The sequence below is a fragment of the Miniopterus natalensis genome, chromosome 15 (genome assembly GCF_054644295.1).
Source record: "Miniopterus natalensis isolate mMinNat1 chromosome 15, mMinNat1.hap1, whole genome shotgun sequence".
NCBI classification, from domain to species: domain Eukaryota; kingdom Metazoa; phylum Chordata; class Mammalia; order Chiroptera; family Miniopteridae; genus Miniopterus; species Miniopterus natalensis.
In genome coordinates, this window is record NC_142095.1 from 38979811 (window position 1) to 38994376 (window position 14566).

Consider the following 14566-nt stretch of genomic DNA (forward strand, 5'->3'; position numbering starts at 1 on the left):
TAGTTAGGTGCTATCTGAAATCATGAAATTAAGTGGGGAAACATACACATGGAAAAGGTTTATATGTTTTAGAAAAATAAATCCAAATTTTAGATAAATGATACTCTTCTCAAAGTATACTAAACAAATGATATATTTTCATTGGCTGATGGCGCCATTTACACTCATATATTACTTTCCACGTGCCAAGCCCTCCTCTGAGGACCTCTGCTCAGAACCACCCCAGGAAAGTCGTGATAGGAGGGAACTGGAGGGTCAGCAACAGTCAGGTCATTTCCCTCAAGCCACCCAACCACCGAGTAGAAGCAAGAGGATTTCAACCCAGGTCTGATGACTCCCAAACCAGCATGCTTCACCGTTATTCTCTCAAAACGTCAAAAGAATATGCTCTTTTTATGAAAAGGAAGGAATGAACATTTCCTTAAAATGGCATAATAAATCTCTCCAGGAGACAGAGGGTTAACTTGGAAACACTGAGAGAAACTAGGCTGCACCTGACATACAACAGCACACCAGGAGGCAGGAGCGGAACAGGGGGGCCGAAAAGAATAAAGGCTGATTAAATCAATGTGCCGCTATTGTAAATAGATTATTATTGATCAAGGCGACAATGTGAAAAATGCTTGAAATGCCTAGCTTCGTAGTTACATGAAACCCAGTCTCCACACTGAATCTACTCCCTTATTCAACAAACAATTCTGGATCACCGACCATATGCCAGGCGCTGTTCTAGGCAGTATGGTCACCACACTGGCTCAACAGGCGTTCCGGGCTTGGGGGCGCTCACGGGGCCTTCTCGAGAAAATGACGTCACAGAAAGGGAGCTTGAGGTAGAGGATTTGGGTTTTAATCCTGGCCAGATGGCCTTAAGCAAATTACTTGAAATCTTTCTGAGTCTCGGTTCCTCCACCTCTAAACTGAGGATAAAAATATGTTTTTATTATATCATCTTTTATTAGGAAAAATTTGAGTTTATATGTGAAAAGAAAACTACTTATTCTTTGGTCTTAGAGAAACTGAGGTAGTTGAAGAGAAATAAAAGTTTTGTTCTCATTATTAAATCTTTCAAAATATTTCATTCCATATTTTCCATGATCTAAGCTCTCTGGGTTTAATGTTAACCATGTGTAAGACTTGCGGGGTCAGGGGAAGGTCACTCTTCCATACTTAGCCACCAATTTCCAAGTCTATGTTACAGGCTTAAGATGACAAAGTTATGTGCATTTCCCCTTACTTTGGAAGGAAGTTGGATTGAAATTATATCTTAGTGCTTATTTCATTTTAAAGCTTATACAGAGAGATGTCTATCTCTTTAGAAACAGGTCCATAGCAATCGATTATTTCTAAAATCTCTGAGTAATTCTCTTTGCTATCCATAATGATAATGATATTATTTCATTGTGAGAGCGAAACAAGACCTAGGTGGAGGTGGGTGTGTCCCAGGCCCACAGGAATGACCACTGCCCACCATGTGGCCGCACTTTATTGATGAAATCAAAGAGATTGGATCAAGTCTCCCGGTTTACCTGCCCTTCCCCAGGAAGGGGAGGGGGTGGGAGCATTTCCAAGGCTGTTTTTATCAGCTCAGCAAATCAGAGTCCTGCTTTCTAAACAAAGAGGTGCCAACCTTGAGACCCTGTGAAAGCCAGCACAAGCCAGGCATTGTACACAAGTGAAAAGGATATAATTAGCAAAGTTATAGTCACAATTAGAAAATACCTCCACAGAAAAGTTTCCACGTAACTCGGAGCAGTGTTCAAATTACCATTGTGCTTAACGAGGCCTCTGTCTCTGGGCCCGTCCAGACCTCGCGACAGACCTCAGAATGCCAGCGCCATCCACAAAACACAGACATACAAAATCTAACGCTGGATGTTCTTTTTAATATCGGATCTGAAAATGTGCAAATGGGAACATGGAAGCTATAATTTAAAAAATAAAAAAAAATAAAAAAAGCAGGGTAGTCCCAGAAATGACAAGTCAGGTGTTAGCGAAATTATTCTTTCTCCAAGCCCCTTGTTCATCTCCTCTAGCCTTCCCTTCCCCATCCCTAAAGAGAGGCCAGACAAGAGAGACTAGGAAACAAAAACGGGGACTCACTTCATCTCCAGGATCTCCTCCAGCTGCTTCCTCCTTTCCATGCGGAGGTTGGCCAGGTGCGCCTCCTTCTCCGCCAGGGACTGCTGCGTGGACGCCAGGCGCGCCTTGGTGGCGTCCAGCTCCTGTCGGGTCTTCTCCAGCGCGCTCATCAGCTCCTCTATCTGAAAGGCACATGCAACGCGGTTAGGTCCCTCGTTCAGGCGCGAGGCCTTGCTTGTCAGCCGGGGCTCTCAAGCAGACACAGGCATCAGAGCCATCCTTGAACCGGGCACTGTATCCCCAAGTCCATTTTGCCTTTGTCCCTCGTGAAAAACAAATGTTCCAAACACAGGAAATGTCCAAATTTCTCCAAGATCCTCATTCAACTGCATTGTCAAATAACCTTCGTAGGAACTATTTGATATATTTATTAGAGGTGGAGGGTGAGTGACTTGACCCGATTTCAACTGTGTTTGGCAAAAATCTAAGCTATTGCCTCCCGGTTGGTGGAAGGCGACATTCAAAATGCACTTTGCCCAGCACAATATACTTTTGTGTGCAGCCCCAGGGTATCCCGACAGGAAGTTAATCTACGTGTTTCAGATGTATTCACGTTTTAACCTATCAAAGCCTTGTTTGGCAGAAGTGATTTGATGTCCAAGGGGCCTCGGGAGCCCCCTTTCACCTCACCTCCCAGCCTCCGTCAGGAAGGGAGATTTGGCCAAAGGTAAACAGAATCCCAGCCACAAAAGATTCAAGTTTGGTTTGCCCCTGAAGTCTGAGAGGGTTCTAAACTTGAAATAAATGACATGTAACTTTTATAGGGTGCTAATACACCATAGAAATAAGCCAGACTATCAGATATCCAGGGTTTTCAGCCAGGTCCCAAAAAATTGGACCAAGAAGCCCCAAGGCAAGGCCTTGTCCTCCCCAAACCACTGGGGGCTTTTAAAAAACCAACACACAACAAAGAGGGCTGGTGCTCGTAGTTCTGTTCCAGAGACTTCCGTGGAGCGAGCTGGTGGCACGCCATCCCCTCGCGCAGATGCAGGCTGCGTCCACCCTGCTGATTTAAAACTATGGAAGTTCCAGGAAGTTTCTAGATTCCAGCGTTGATGTTTGGGTTTCTAAGCCACCCCTTTCAGCTAAACTTGGCAGAATGGGATCATCCATCACCAGAGGCAAAGGAACACACTTCAAAATGTGTCAGTGACATGTTAAGTTCCAATTCATAAAGACTTTCTACACAATTTCTGCAGCTTTGCGTGGAATTTACTCAGAATAAGCCTTATAGTTCACATCCAAGGTAAATTACAGGCTTTTAAGATTCATAAAACCCTCCATTCTGCCCTGATAAAAAGAGGAAACTCGATGACCATGTAATGTGACTCAAAGCCAAAGCCAAAAACAGTTTAAAAAGCAAAGAATACGAAAGTTAACCTATGAAAGTCACAGAACCACACCTGCTTAATTGGAGAATAAATAGTATTATTCTTTAACTTTACAAATATACAAAAATTAAAATAGAGTCACAAACTCTTTAGTTTCTCACACAAGTTCATAGACTATCATAAATACGACATTTCCAGAAGCCCTTCTACAAAGCAATACTTGGTGAGGCTGAAGCAGAGATTTTATTCTTCCTCCTTTGCCCCTGCTTTTGATACACTCAATAGCATGTAAAGAGATCGGGAGGGGTCCAAATAATGCACAGGAAGGCCCTGAACTCACCTCCTCCCACAAATACAGACAGAGCAATTCCACCTGAAGAAGAACTGAGGGCCGACCGAGCAGCTTCTGCACAAGAAATGACAGAGAGGCCGCACAGAAACGGGCAGGAGAGATGGAGTCGAGGTTCTGTGGGGAACCCTCCTCCCACAAGTGGGCCTGCAGTAGGGGTGGAGCACTGAGGAGCCTGGTGCAGACACACCAGCCCTGGGGTTCAGCACAAAGGCAGTCATTTAAAGGGCACCTACACTAAATGGGAAATAAATCAACTGTCTGACTCTAGAGCACCTGCCAAATTGGGGTTGAGGGGAACTCTCTGGAACTGGAGGCTCCGGAGAGCGTCATTTGTCGTGTTGCTCCACCACCTTGAGTGCACAGGCAGGAGGTCAACCAAGGAGCTCTAGCTTGCTGACCAAGCCATCCTAGTGCACCCCAGTCTGGAGGCCCCAGCTCCGAGGCCCGCACCAGCTCCACCACTTGCCCTAGGACTCCAAGCAGCTTGCACCTGCTCCAGCCATAGCTCCTGGCGCCACCCAGAGCCCCTGCCAGCTTCAGCTACAGCTCCTGGCCAGTGCTGCTTACCCTCAGGACTCCACGGAGCCTGTTCCAACTATAGCTTCCACCTCAACCTGCCAAGATCGTCTCTGGTGTCACTTACCCCGGGACTCCTTGTGGCTCACACCTGTTCCAACTATAGTTTCAGGCCCTGGGGCAGTTTTGTCCCAGGAACTGCTGTTGGCGTGAGCTCCTTCAGCTACAGTTACAGCCCAACCACAGCTTGCCCCTGGACACATGGCCCATGCCCACACCAGCTATGGAGCCAGCCAAAGGGGAAGCTCCTACACAAGGCCACTCCTTCAAGACCAAGAAAGGCTGCTATTTTCACCTAATTCATAGATTAAAACTCAGAGAAATAACCAAAATGAGGAGACATAGGAATATGTTTCTAACACAAGAACAGAACAAAATCTCAGAAAAAAAATAAAACACTAAATGAGAGGCAAGTATCTACCAGATAACAAATTCAAAACATTGATTATAAAGATGTTAAACAAACTCAGGAGAAGAATAAATGAACTTAGTGAGAATGTCAAGAAAAGAACAGAAAGTATAAAAAAGAACCAATCACGCCCTGGCCGGTGTGGCTCAGTTGGTTGGGCTTCATCCCATGCACCAAAAGGTTGCTGGTTGGATTCCAGGTCAGGGCACATGCCCAGAGTTGTGGGCCTAATTCCAGGTAGGGGATATGCAGGAGGCAGATGATTGATGTTTTCCGCTCTCACATTGATGTTTCTCTCTCTTTCCCTTTCCCTTCCTCTCTCTCTCTAAAAATAATCAACAAAAATATAAATACATATAAAACAAAGAACGCATCAGAACTGATGAATACAATAACTAAAATGAAAAATATATTAGATTAAATCAACAGAAGATTAGATGATACAGAAGGCTGAATCACTAACCTGAAAGACAAGTAGTGGAAATCACAGAATGGTAGCAACAAAAAGAAAAAAAAATGAGAATAGTTTAAGGAACCTCTGAGAAAACACTAAACATACCAACATATGTATTGCAGTGGTCTCAGAAGGAGAAGAGAGAAAAGGGCAGAGATCCTATTTGAAGAAATAATGTTTGAAAACTTCCCTAACCTGGTGAAGGAAACAGACATCCAGTTCCAGGAGGCACAGAGTTCCATATGTGATAAACCCAAAGAGGCCCACACGGAGACACATCGTAATGAAAATATCAAAAGTTTCCCTCACAGGGTAACTTAGTTGGTTAGAACATAGTCCTGACACACCAAGGTTGCAGGTTCGATCTCTGGTCAGGGCACATATACAAGAAGCAACCAATGAATGCATAAACAAGCGGAACAACAATTTGATGTATACTCCCCTCTCTAAAAAGAATCAATAAATAAAATTTTTTAAAATGCCAAAAGTTAAAGAGAAAATCTTAAAAGTGGCAAGAGAAAATCAGTTTGTTACACATAGGGAAAACCCTGAAGACTATCTGCTAAATTTTCAGCAGAAACTTTTCAGAACAGAAGGGAATGGCACAATATATTCACAGGAATGAAAGGAAAAACCTAAAACCAAAAATGCTCTTCCCAGAAAAGCTATGTTTCAAAACTGAAGGCAAAATTGTTTCCCAGACAAGCAAAGCTAAAAGGGTTCATCACCACTAAACTGACACTAAGAAATGCTAAAGGGACTTCTTTAAGTGGGGAAAAAAAAAAAAAAAGCTAAAACTAAAAGTAAGAAAATATAAGAAAAAAAATCTCACTCATTAAGGCAAACATTTACTAAAAGTAGTAGATGAACCAATTATGAAGCTGCTATTAAAGTTAAAAGGCAAAAGTAATAAGATCATGTGTAACTACAATAATAAATTAAAGGATACACACACAAACACATGGTGTGAAATATAATGCCAAAAAACGTAAATGTGGGGGGTGAGTAAAAAATGTAGTACTTTTAGAATGCTTTTGATCTCAGTGACCATCAACTTAAAATAGACTGCCATAAACACAGCTTGTTATATATGAATCTCATGGTAACCACCAACCAAAAACCTATAATAGATATACAAAAAAATAAAGGGGAAGAAACTCAAATTATTAAATAAAGTCATCAAGTTACAAGAGAAGAGAGCAAGAAAAAAAAGAAAGGAACAGAAAAGAACTACAAAACAATTAATAAAATTGCAATAACTGCATACCTATCAATGAACACTTTAAATATAAATGGACTAAATATTACAATCATAGATATAGGGTGGCTGAATGAATTAAAAAAACAAAAGAACAAAACCCTTGCATATACTGCCTACAAGAGACTCACTTCACGTTGAAAGACACACAGACTGAAAGTAAAGATTAGAAAAAGATATTTCATGAAAATTGAAATGAAAAGAAATCTGGGGTGGCTATACTTATTTCAGACAAAATAAACATTAAAAAAAAAAAGACTGAGACAAAAAAAATAGACATTAAAAAACAAAGAAGTGCATTACATATTGAAAAAGGGATCAATCCAACAAGAGGATATAACCCTTGTAAACATCTATGCACCACAGGGAGGGGAACCTAAAGAAAGAAAGAAATAATAACAGAAATAATGGAGCGATCGGAAGCACTACAGTGATAGCAGGCAACGCCAACACTCCACTCACACCAATGGACAGATCTTCCAGACAGAAAATCAACCAGGAAACAATGACCTTGAATTAATGACACATTTGATCAAAAGGCCTTGATAGATATTTACAGAACATTTCACCCCAAAACAGCAGAATGCACATTTCTTTTTCAAGTGCACATTCTCCAGGATAGACCTCAGTAGGTGACAAAACAAATCTCAGTACATTTAAGAGGGTTGAAATCACATCAGGCATCTTCTGTAGTCACAGTGGTATGAAACTAGAAATCAATTACCAAAAAACCCTAAAATGCACAAACATAGGGGAGGCTTAAACAACATGCTACCAAACAATAAATGGTTAATGAAGAAATCAAGCAGGAAATAAATAAATTATTGAGACGAATGAAAATATAACGACATAAAATCTACGGGACACGGCAGAAGCAGCTCTAACTCACAGCCATACGGGCCTACCTCAAGAAACCAGAACAATCCAGGCGGCCTAACGTTACACCTAACGGAATAACAAAAAGAACAAGCAAAGCCCAACGTGAGTGAAAGAAAACAAACAATAAAGATTAGAGCAGAAATAAATGAAACAGAGACACAAGTGTGTATAAAATATCAATGAAACTAACAGCTGTTTCTTCATAAAGAATCAAAATGGATAAAACTTTAGGCAGACTCATCAAGAAAGAAAAGAGAGGGCCCAGATAAACCCAACCAGAAATGAAGAGGAGAGATGGCAACTGATACCACAGAAACACAGAGACTATAGAAAATACTATGAAAAATTATACACCAACAGACTGGAAAACCCAGAAGACATGGATCAATTCCTAGAAACATATAATCTTCCAAGACTTAATCAGGAAGAAACTGAAAATCGGAACAGACCAATCACTAGGAACAAAATTGAATCAGTAATCAAAAACTCCCCAAAAACAAAAATCCAGGACCAGACGGCTTCACAGGTGAATTCTACGGAACATTCATGAAGAATTAAAACCTATTCTTCTGAAACTATTCCAAAAAATTGAAGAGGAGGGGAAGTTTCCAAACTCATTCCACAAGGCCAGCGTTACCCTGATACTGAAACCCGACAAAGACGCTGCCGTAACACTTATTAATTATAGAACCTCGCGGAAATGTCTTAGTCTCCTCATCTGTAACAACAGTACTTCTCATAACAAGTACACAATTACATGCAAGTGTTAAAAGAAGCAGAAGCAGTGAAAGCAAAGCTCTTAGTGCAAGGCCTGGCAAATACGAAAACACCCAATACCTTTTCAAAAGAGTAGCGCAGCACAGTGGTTGGAAACGAAACTCAGGAGCTATTGTACTGCGTGCTGGCTGGGTCACCCTCAGTGAGTTATCAAAGCTTTCTGAGCCTCAGGCACCTCACTTGTGAAGTGGAGGTAAAAGCAGAACTTAGTTCAAAGGGTACTTGTGACGATACAATGGGTTAACATGTGTGATCCCCTGAGAACAATGCCTCGTACTTGGTGCCTAGTACTTGGTGTCAGCTCTTACTAATACAGCGCCTGGTACGTATTCAACCATTTTACATTTGTTTATTACTGAATTCAAGATTTTGTGCTTGCTGTCACCTACTCTAAGCCAACCACAGACACATGCAGACACACCCCTGGCCTGCCCTATGCTGACCCCATCTGTCAAGGCTGTCTCAGAGCCCTGGCCTCTTTCACAGGGTGCGGTGATTAAAAGTAGATATCTCTGAAAGTAGATAGACCTGGGTCAAGTTTTGGCTCCTTCAAGAAAATCTCTGTGACCTTAAGCCAATCTTAAGCCAATGCTTCCTAAACTTTGTTGCACATTAGAATCCTTTGGGGAGCTTTTAAAAATCCTGATGCCATGGTCACACCAATGAAATAAAAATGTGTGAGAGTGGGAGTTAGGCATCAGCGTTTTATTTAAAAAAAAACTGATGATTCCAGTGTCATTGCAAAGTACAGCCACGTCTGGGAACCCTGGACGGTACTGACCTCTCTCAAAGCCTGCAGGTTCTCCCTCTAAAATGGGGAGGAAACAGAAGCTATAGCACAGGATTGGCAAAAGCATAAAGGGAGATAATAGACATAAAGCATCCAGCCCTCTCTGCAGGACACCCTGGAAGTGTCTAGCATGTGGCAGTTACCATTATCCCTCGTATGCGTTTCTAGACAGGCTACCTCCACCCAACCCACGTGCCGTCAGTTCTTACTGTCTGCACCCGACTTGCTACCACCTAATCAAATTCCACCCCCCGTTTCTGCACAACTGTTTCATGTGCGTGCTTAGTTGCTACGACTGGATTGTAACCCCCTGGAGGGCAAGGGCCACAGCTCTGTCTCTTTGGAAGCCCCACCAGCACCTGACACAGCACCAGTGTCCACACTCAGTAAATACCTGTGGAATGGCAGGAAGAGGGATGCGAAATCGTGATTCCAAAACACCCTCCTTGACCCACTTAGCGCCCTGACGGATGAAGTGTCGCCTGAACTCCATACTTTCCTACCCTGTAAGTCAGTGGCCCCCTTGCCGTCCTTACCAAGCATCCTACTGGTTCTTGCTCTCTGTCTGCCTCGGGTGCCTTCTTGTTTCTGCGGAGGCGAGGGGGCTCGGGTACTCAGTCCTGGACGGGTGGGGGGCCTAGGCCCAGCGCCACGCCAGCAGCTGCCAAGCGTACCCAGGAGCCTGCGAGTTCCAGGTTGACGCAGTGTAAAGGTTCCAGTTGAGCTGGAGCAGAATCTGCAAGTAGCTTTTAGTCCTGCTCTGCATTCCGCACGGCCTCTGGGGCCTGGGAGGGGTACCTTCCTTCCCCCTTGCCCCCGCCACCTCAATGGGTGTTTCCTATGTGCCCGACACTAGTGACAGACCTGTCCTCAGAAGCTGTCAGGTTTGGCAGGCGAGCTTAAATCAAACAACTATTTAATCACAGCTGAGATTTTAAGAATGATTAAAGGTCTGAGTGGCCAGCAAGAGTGGAACAGGAGCCAGTCCTGCCCTAGGCCTCAGGCCGCCTCCGGGAGCAGGCAAGCGGCAGTGGCCTGCTGAGGAGGAAGGTGAGAAACACCAGCGAGTGACCCAGACGCGGAGGCCAGGGCCGAGGTCCTGCTCACTGGGGAGCTGCTGCTGGGGGATCACCATGATCACGAGCCCACAGAGGCTTCCGAGACGTCACGTCCAGCAGCAAAGCAACCCGTTTGTGTGGATTTGACACAGCATTTGCTTCTTTTAGAAGCACATCTATTGCTAATTCACCAGACAATAGTCCCTGTGCGAAAAAAAAAACCTGTAGAATGGCTGTTTCATTCCTAAAACACCGTCCTCGATGAAAACGGAAGAATTCACAGCAACCTCGGAAGACTTCTATATACCCGAGATGTTCCATTTTAAATAATTCCCTAATAATAACAATAATAATTTCCTAAAAGGGCCCAGATATGACAAGACTAGTATATTAGAATAATCCTATGTCTATAAAGCTAAGATTACATTGTAAAATATATTGGCTTGGTGTTACATATCTAGAACATAATAATTAAAGGCTTCTTCGAGCTAGATGTCTATTTAGTTTCACCGACTAAAAAAAGAAAGCAACCCTTTGAATAACTGTGTGTCATTCTATGTGGCAGATCATAAAGTTCTCGTATAAAATGGTTAAGCTCCCAGGACTATTCAGTTGTATCTGAATAACGCATAACTCTGTACTCTAGGAATCAGGAGGCCATCAAATGAACTTCTAAAGAGTCTAGTGCTTCTCTCCGGCTCTGCAGAAACTGTCGGAACTTTTAAAGTGAGCGGCGGAGCCTTAAAACAATAAAATAAAAAACCTGTTTAAGACCTTAAATCATTAACATGTGTCGACTTAAACTTACGCACACATTTGTGTTGTTTAACCAAATATTTGAAAACCAGCTTCTCTCTCAGTTATCTGCCAAGAGCCACGCTCCGGGTTCTGTGTGTCTCTTCCTGGCACGTGGCGACGGCCAGGGCTTTTCAGGAGGCTCGCTTGGCAGGAGCTGATCTTCAAATATTTGGATAAAATAAATTTATTTTTCTTAAATTATATGTCAGTATTGAGTTAGTATCTATTTTGTGTTAATAATTTGGACTTTTTAAACAGCTTTTAAAACTCTATTTTAAAAACAGATGGGCTCTTCCACCTCAGCCTTCACCATCCACCCTGGTTTTGGGGCTTCGCTCCACCCCGAGTGCTAGAGGATGGCAGCCAGTGTGCACCAGAGCACAGAGCCAATGCGATCCCTGCACCCCAGGTTACAGCCCAACCGGAATGTGAATTGGCCCCGTGGGAGTAGCTGGGATTTGGCTCTCTGCTCTGGGCACAGAGGAGGTCACCCGAGATCAGAAGGTGAAGGTAAACGCTGAAACCCTCCCTCCTGGATAGCACCAACTTCTCGGGCAGAGCTGCTGTGGGCCGAGGATCTGTGAAAACAAGGACCACTAATCTTATTTTTCCAATTACTCTTATCTGACTTTTCTATCTCCACCTCCTTCCCACCTCCCCATGGCTGCCTTAGAGTGACACCTTTTGGAAAAGGTTGAAACTGAAAATGCCCAGACTGCTTTTTGCCTGGACCTGACTACCATCCTCAAGACTGTGTTTGGGATTTGTTTTCCCCTCACTAAGGTTTAAGCATCTAGGAGTGTCGCTTAAATGTGTCACCTCCAGTCCTTCCACTGCAAATACCCACATCAAGTGTTTGAGCTCAAGCTCTTAGATTCTGACTACTTTTTTTTTTTTGCACTGTTTAAGGAATTTTTGTTAAAGCAAGAATTTTTTAATCCAAATTACGTTTCCTTGCTCAGTTATCAATTCTGTTTATTTAAAACAGAAGTGACATTCTGCGCTGTTCCACAGTGAAGAATTACAAAACTAAAGAAAGGAATGCTTTAAATTTTTGTACTTTGCTGAAAATTCTTTTTCCCAGGATCTATAAAACATTCATTTGTTTTTATATTTTACTTTTTTGTTTTTGTTTTTGTTTTTAAATCAATAAGTAATCTAGGACTAGCATTATGTTTGCTAGACCTGGCATTAGCTCGGTACATAAGGTCCCAAGTTTCCTTTCCTTTTTTTAATTTATCCTGACTACATTTTAAAATTCCCCCTTTCCCCCTTCTCTTCCCAGGCTCATTAACAAAACTTCACGCCGAAATAAAAGACGGATGGAGAAGAAATGTGGGAAATGTGTGCGTCTGATGTAACAGGCTCGGTTGAATGAAGCAGCGTCGGATGGGGGAGCAGCAGGGGCAGTGTCCGCAGAGCGCCTGGCGCGGGCTGGCTCCAGCGCAGCGCAGCGAGCGGAGAGCCCCGTGCAGCCGCCCGAGCGGGCCGTGCGGGGACGCTTCTGGGCGTGCTTGCCCAAGGCACTCCGCGAGCAACTGGGAGGTCCTCGACTTCTGTGTGCACAGTCTGCCGCATGGCAGAGCTGGTCTTTCCTCTGGCAGAGTCTCAGACATTCTTGAAAAGCAGAACAGGGGGTGGCGGGTTGAGAATGGGGACCCTGAGGCCAGGGGGCGTAGGTCCCAACCGGGATTAGGCACCTGCTGCCTGTCACCCTCGGAGAGACTTGCCCTCTGTGAACATCAGTGTCTTTCTCTGTAAAATGTGGGAGGTATCTGTACTCCTCACAGCCTCGTGACGTGACACTAGTTACACTAGTTGTGTGCTTGGCAGGTAGTAAGCACGCAGGAACCCGCAATCATTACCCACAGTGATGGTCTAAACACCGGCGTTTCGTTTTCAGTCCATTAGAGGTGAGCAAGCAGGACAATGGGTAGCATTTTCTTACATTTTCAGAACGATACGGCATTTTTCATCTAAAATGGAACGGTGAAATTTTTTACTACGAAATCTATTTATAACAAACCAAATTAATCACTTGCAAAATATGGGTTCATATTTTAGTCTTACTAAGCTAAATTCCAAACACAACCATGCAGGGACTCATGAAGATACGAGAGCTGTAATGTCCCACAGAGCCTCCTGCAGTGATAGCAGGTTCTCATGTGAGCTGCACAATACACGTGCCATTAACTTCCTGCGGCTGGTCACAGAGCACTGGAAATGTGACTGGCGCTACCGAGGAACTGATTTTTAATTTTATTTCATTTTAATGAACTAAAATTTAAATGTAAATAGACTTATGTCTAGGGGTTACTATATTGGAAAAAGCCAGAGCATTCAAGTTTTACAACTTTATTGTCCAATGGTGATGTTTAGAAATTATTTCAATCTTTGTGGAAAGTTTACCTTTTTTGAACATATAAGATAAACTTTTAAATTCAGTATAACTCATGAATTATCCTAGTGTCCACTTTAAGAATTAATTCTATGAACATAATAAGGGATGGACCCAGAGGAATTTATTCTAAGGATATAATAAATATGTTCATTACAGTTTATATTTTATTTCTTGTAAAAATCAGAATAAAAATTAAGTATGTTTGTACATGTGCGTGTGTATATGTGTGTGAAGAAACTGGATACTAAATCACAGACATCCAGTTGTTGACATGTTGGTCAGACACTAAACACTAAGTAGAAAGATTTAATGTAAAGGAAAGATGTTCACAAAATCCTAAGTGAGAAAAGCAGTTAAGTAAACAATAAACACAATACAATCCAAAAATGTGTGAATTTTTAAATGAACATTCATAGGAAAAAAGACTAGAAGGAAATGTGCCAAAATATTCATGGCAGGTTTATCTCTAGGCTTAGAGATTTCAGGCAATCTTTTATATTCTTCTTGGTACTTACTGCTGCAAATATGAATCATTAATGTATAAAAGTAATTTTTTAAAGATTGCGACCAAGGAAAATCTGCATAGAAAGTACTTCTGCTCCGGTGAAAAAAATTAGTTGCTGGTAAACCATAGCTTCCAAAGCAGAACTGGACAGCAGGGCGGGGCCCCCTGGTGGCAGTTATGGTGGCAGCTACCCTCAGCCAAAATGACCTCAAGACAAGCCACACTTTCAGGCATGGCTGCTTTGGCCCTGACAGTCACTTAGATTTATGCTGATTATAATCTGGGTTCAGCAGGGAGTGCCTGAGTGTTAGTGACTCCAGAGCTGTCAACAGCCGTTCCTGCCACCTGCACCCTGCCCCACAATGTGCTTGAACGTTGCTCATTTCACCTGGTTCCCTGCTGAAGTTCCTAGGGGTTTGGAAGTTCAAGTACAGTTGTTTGCTTGTTTTGTGCTTGTTCAGTATTTTCCGATTTTGTTGTTATGATCATTTTGTTTCTGAAGCACACAAAATAAGTTGTCAGGCCCTAGAAAATCAAAACTATTTGTCTATGCCACATGGCCACCTCTATTAGGAAGGTCTATTCGTTTTCATTCAACAAATCAGGTGCGTTGTCAAACACACCTATGTTTTTGCAATGCGGAGGTCAGTTCTGAGGCAATTCCAAGGGGGAATGACACAAGGGGGTTTCTTTTACTCTGCATTCTCCTGCTGGCTTGGCTCTGCAGGAGATACCTGCTGATGATGAAAAATGTCAGTCAGCCCAAATCAAACCTGGCTCCAAACCTTTCCTGATCCCCTCAGGATCCCTGCATCACAGTTCTCTCCACCTTAAGCAGC

At 42.9% G+C, this 14566-nt stretch overlaps 1 protein-coding gene across 1 annotated transcript in view; it reads right to left on the minus strand.

Annotated features, from left to right (window-relative positions):
• The window catches only part of ERC2 (ELKS/RAB6-interacting/CAST family member 2), a 612577-nt gene that overhangs the window by 158946 nt on the left and 439065 nt on the right, over positions 1–14566 (minus strand). Inside the window, exon 13 of the mRNA XM_087825036.1 lies at positions 2101–2261. Within this exon, the coding sequence (XP_087681162.1) occupies positions 2101–2261 (161 nt within the window). The remainder of the gene's footprint in view (positions 1–2100; positions 2262–14566) is intronic.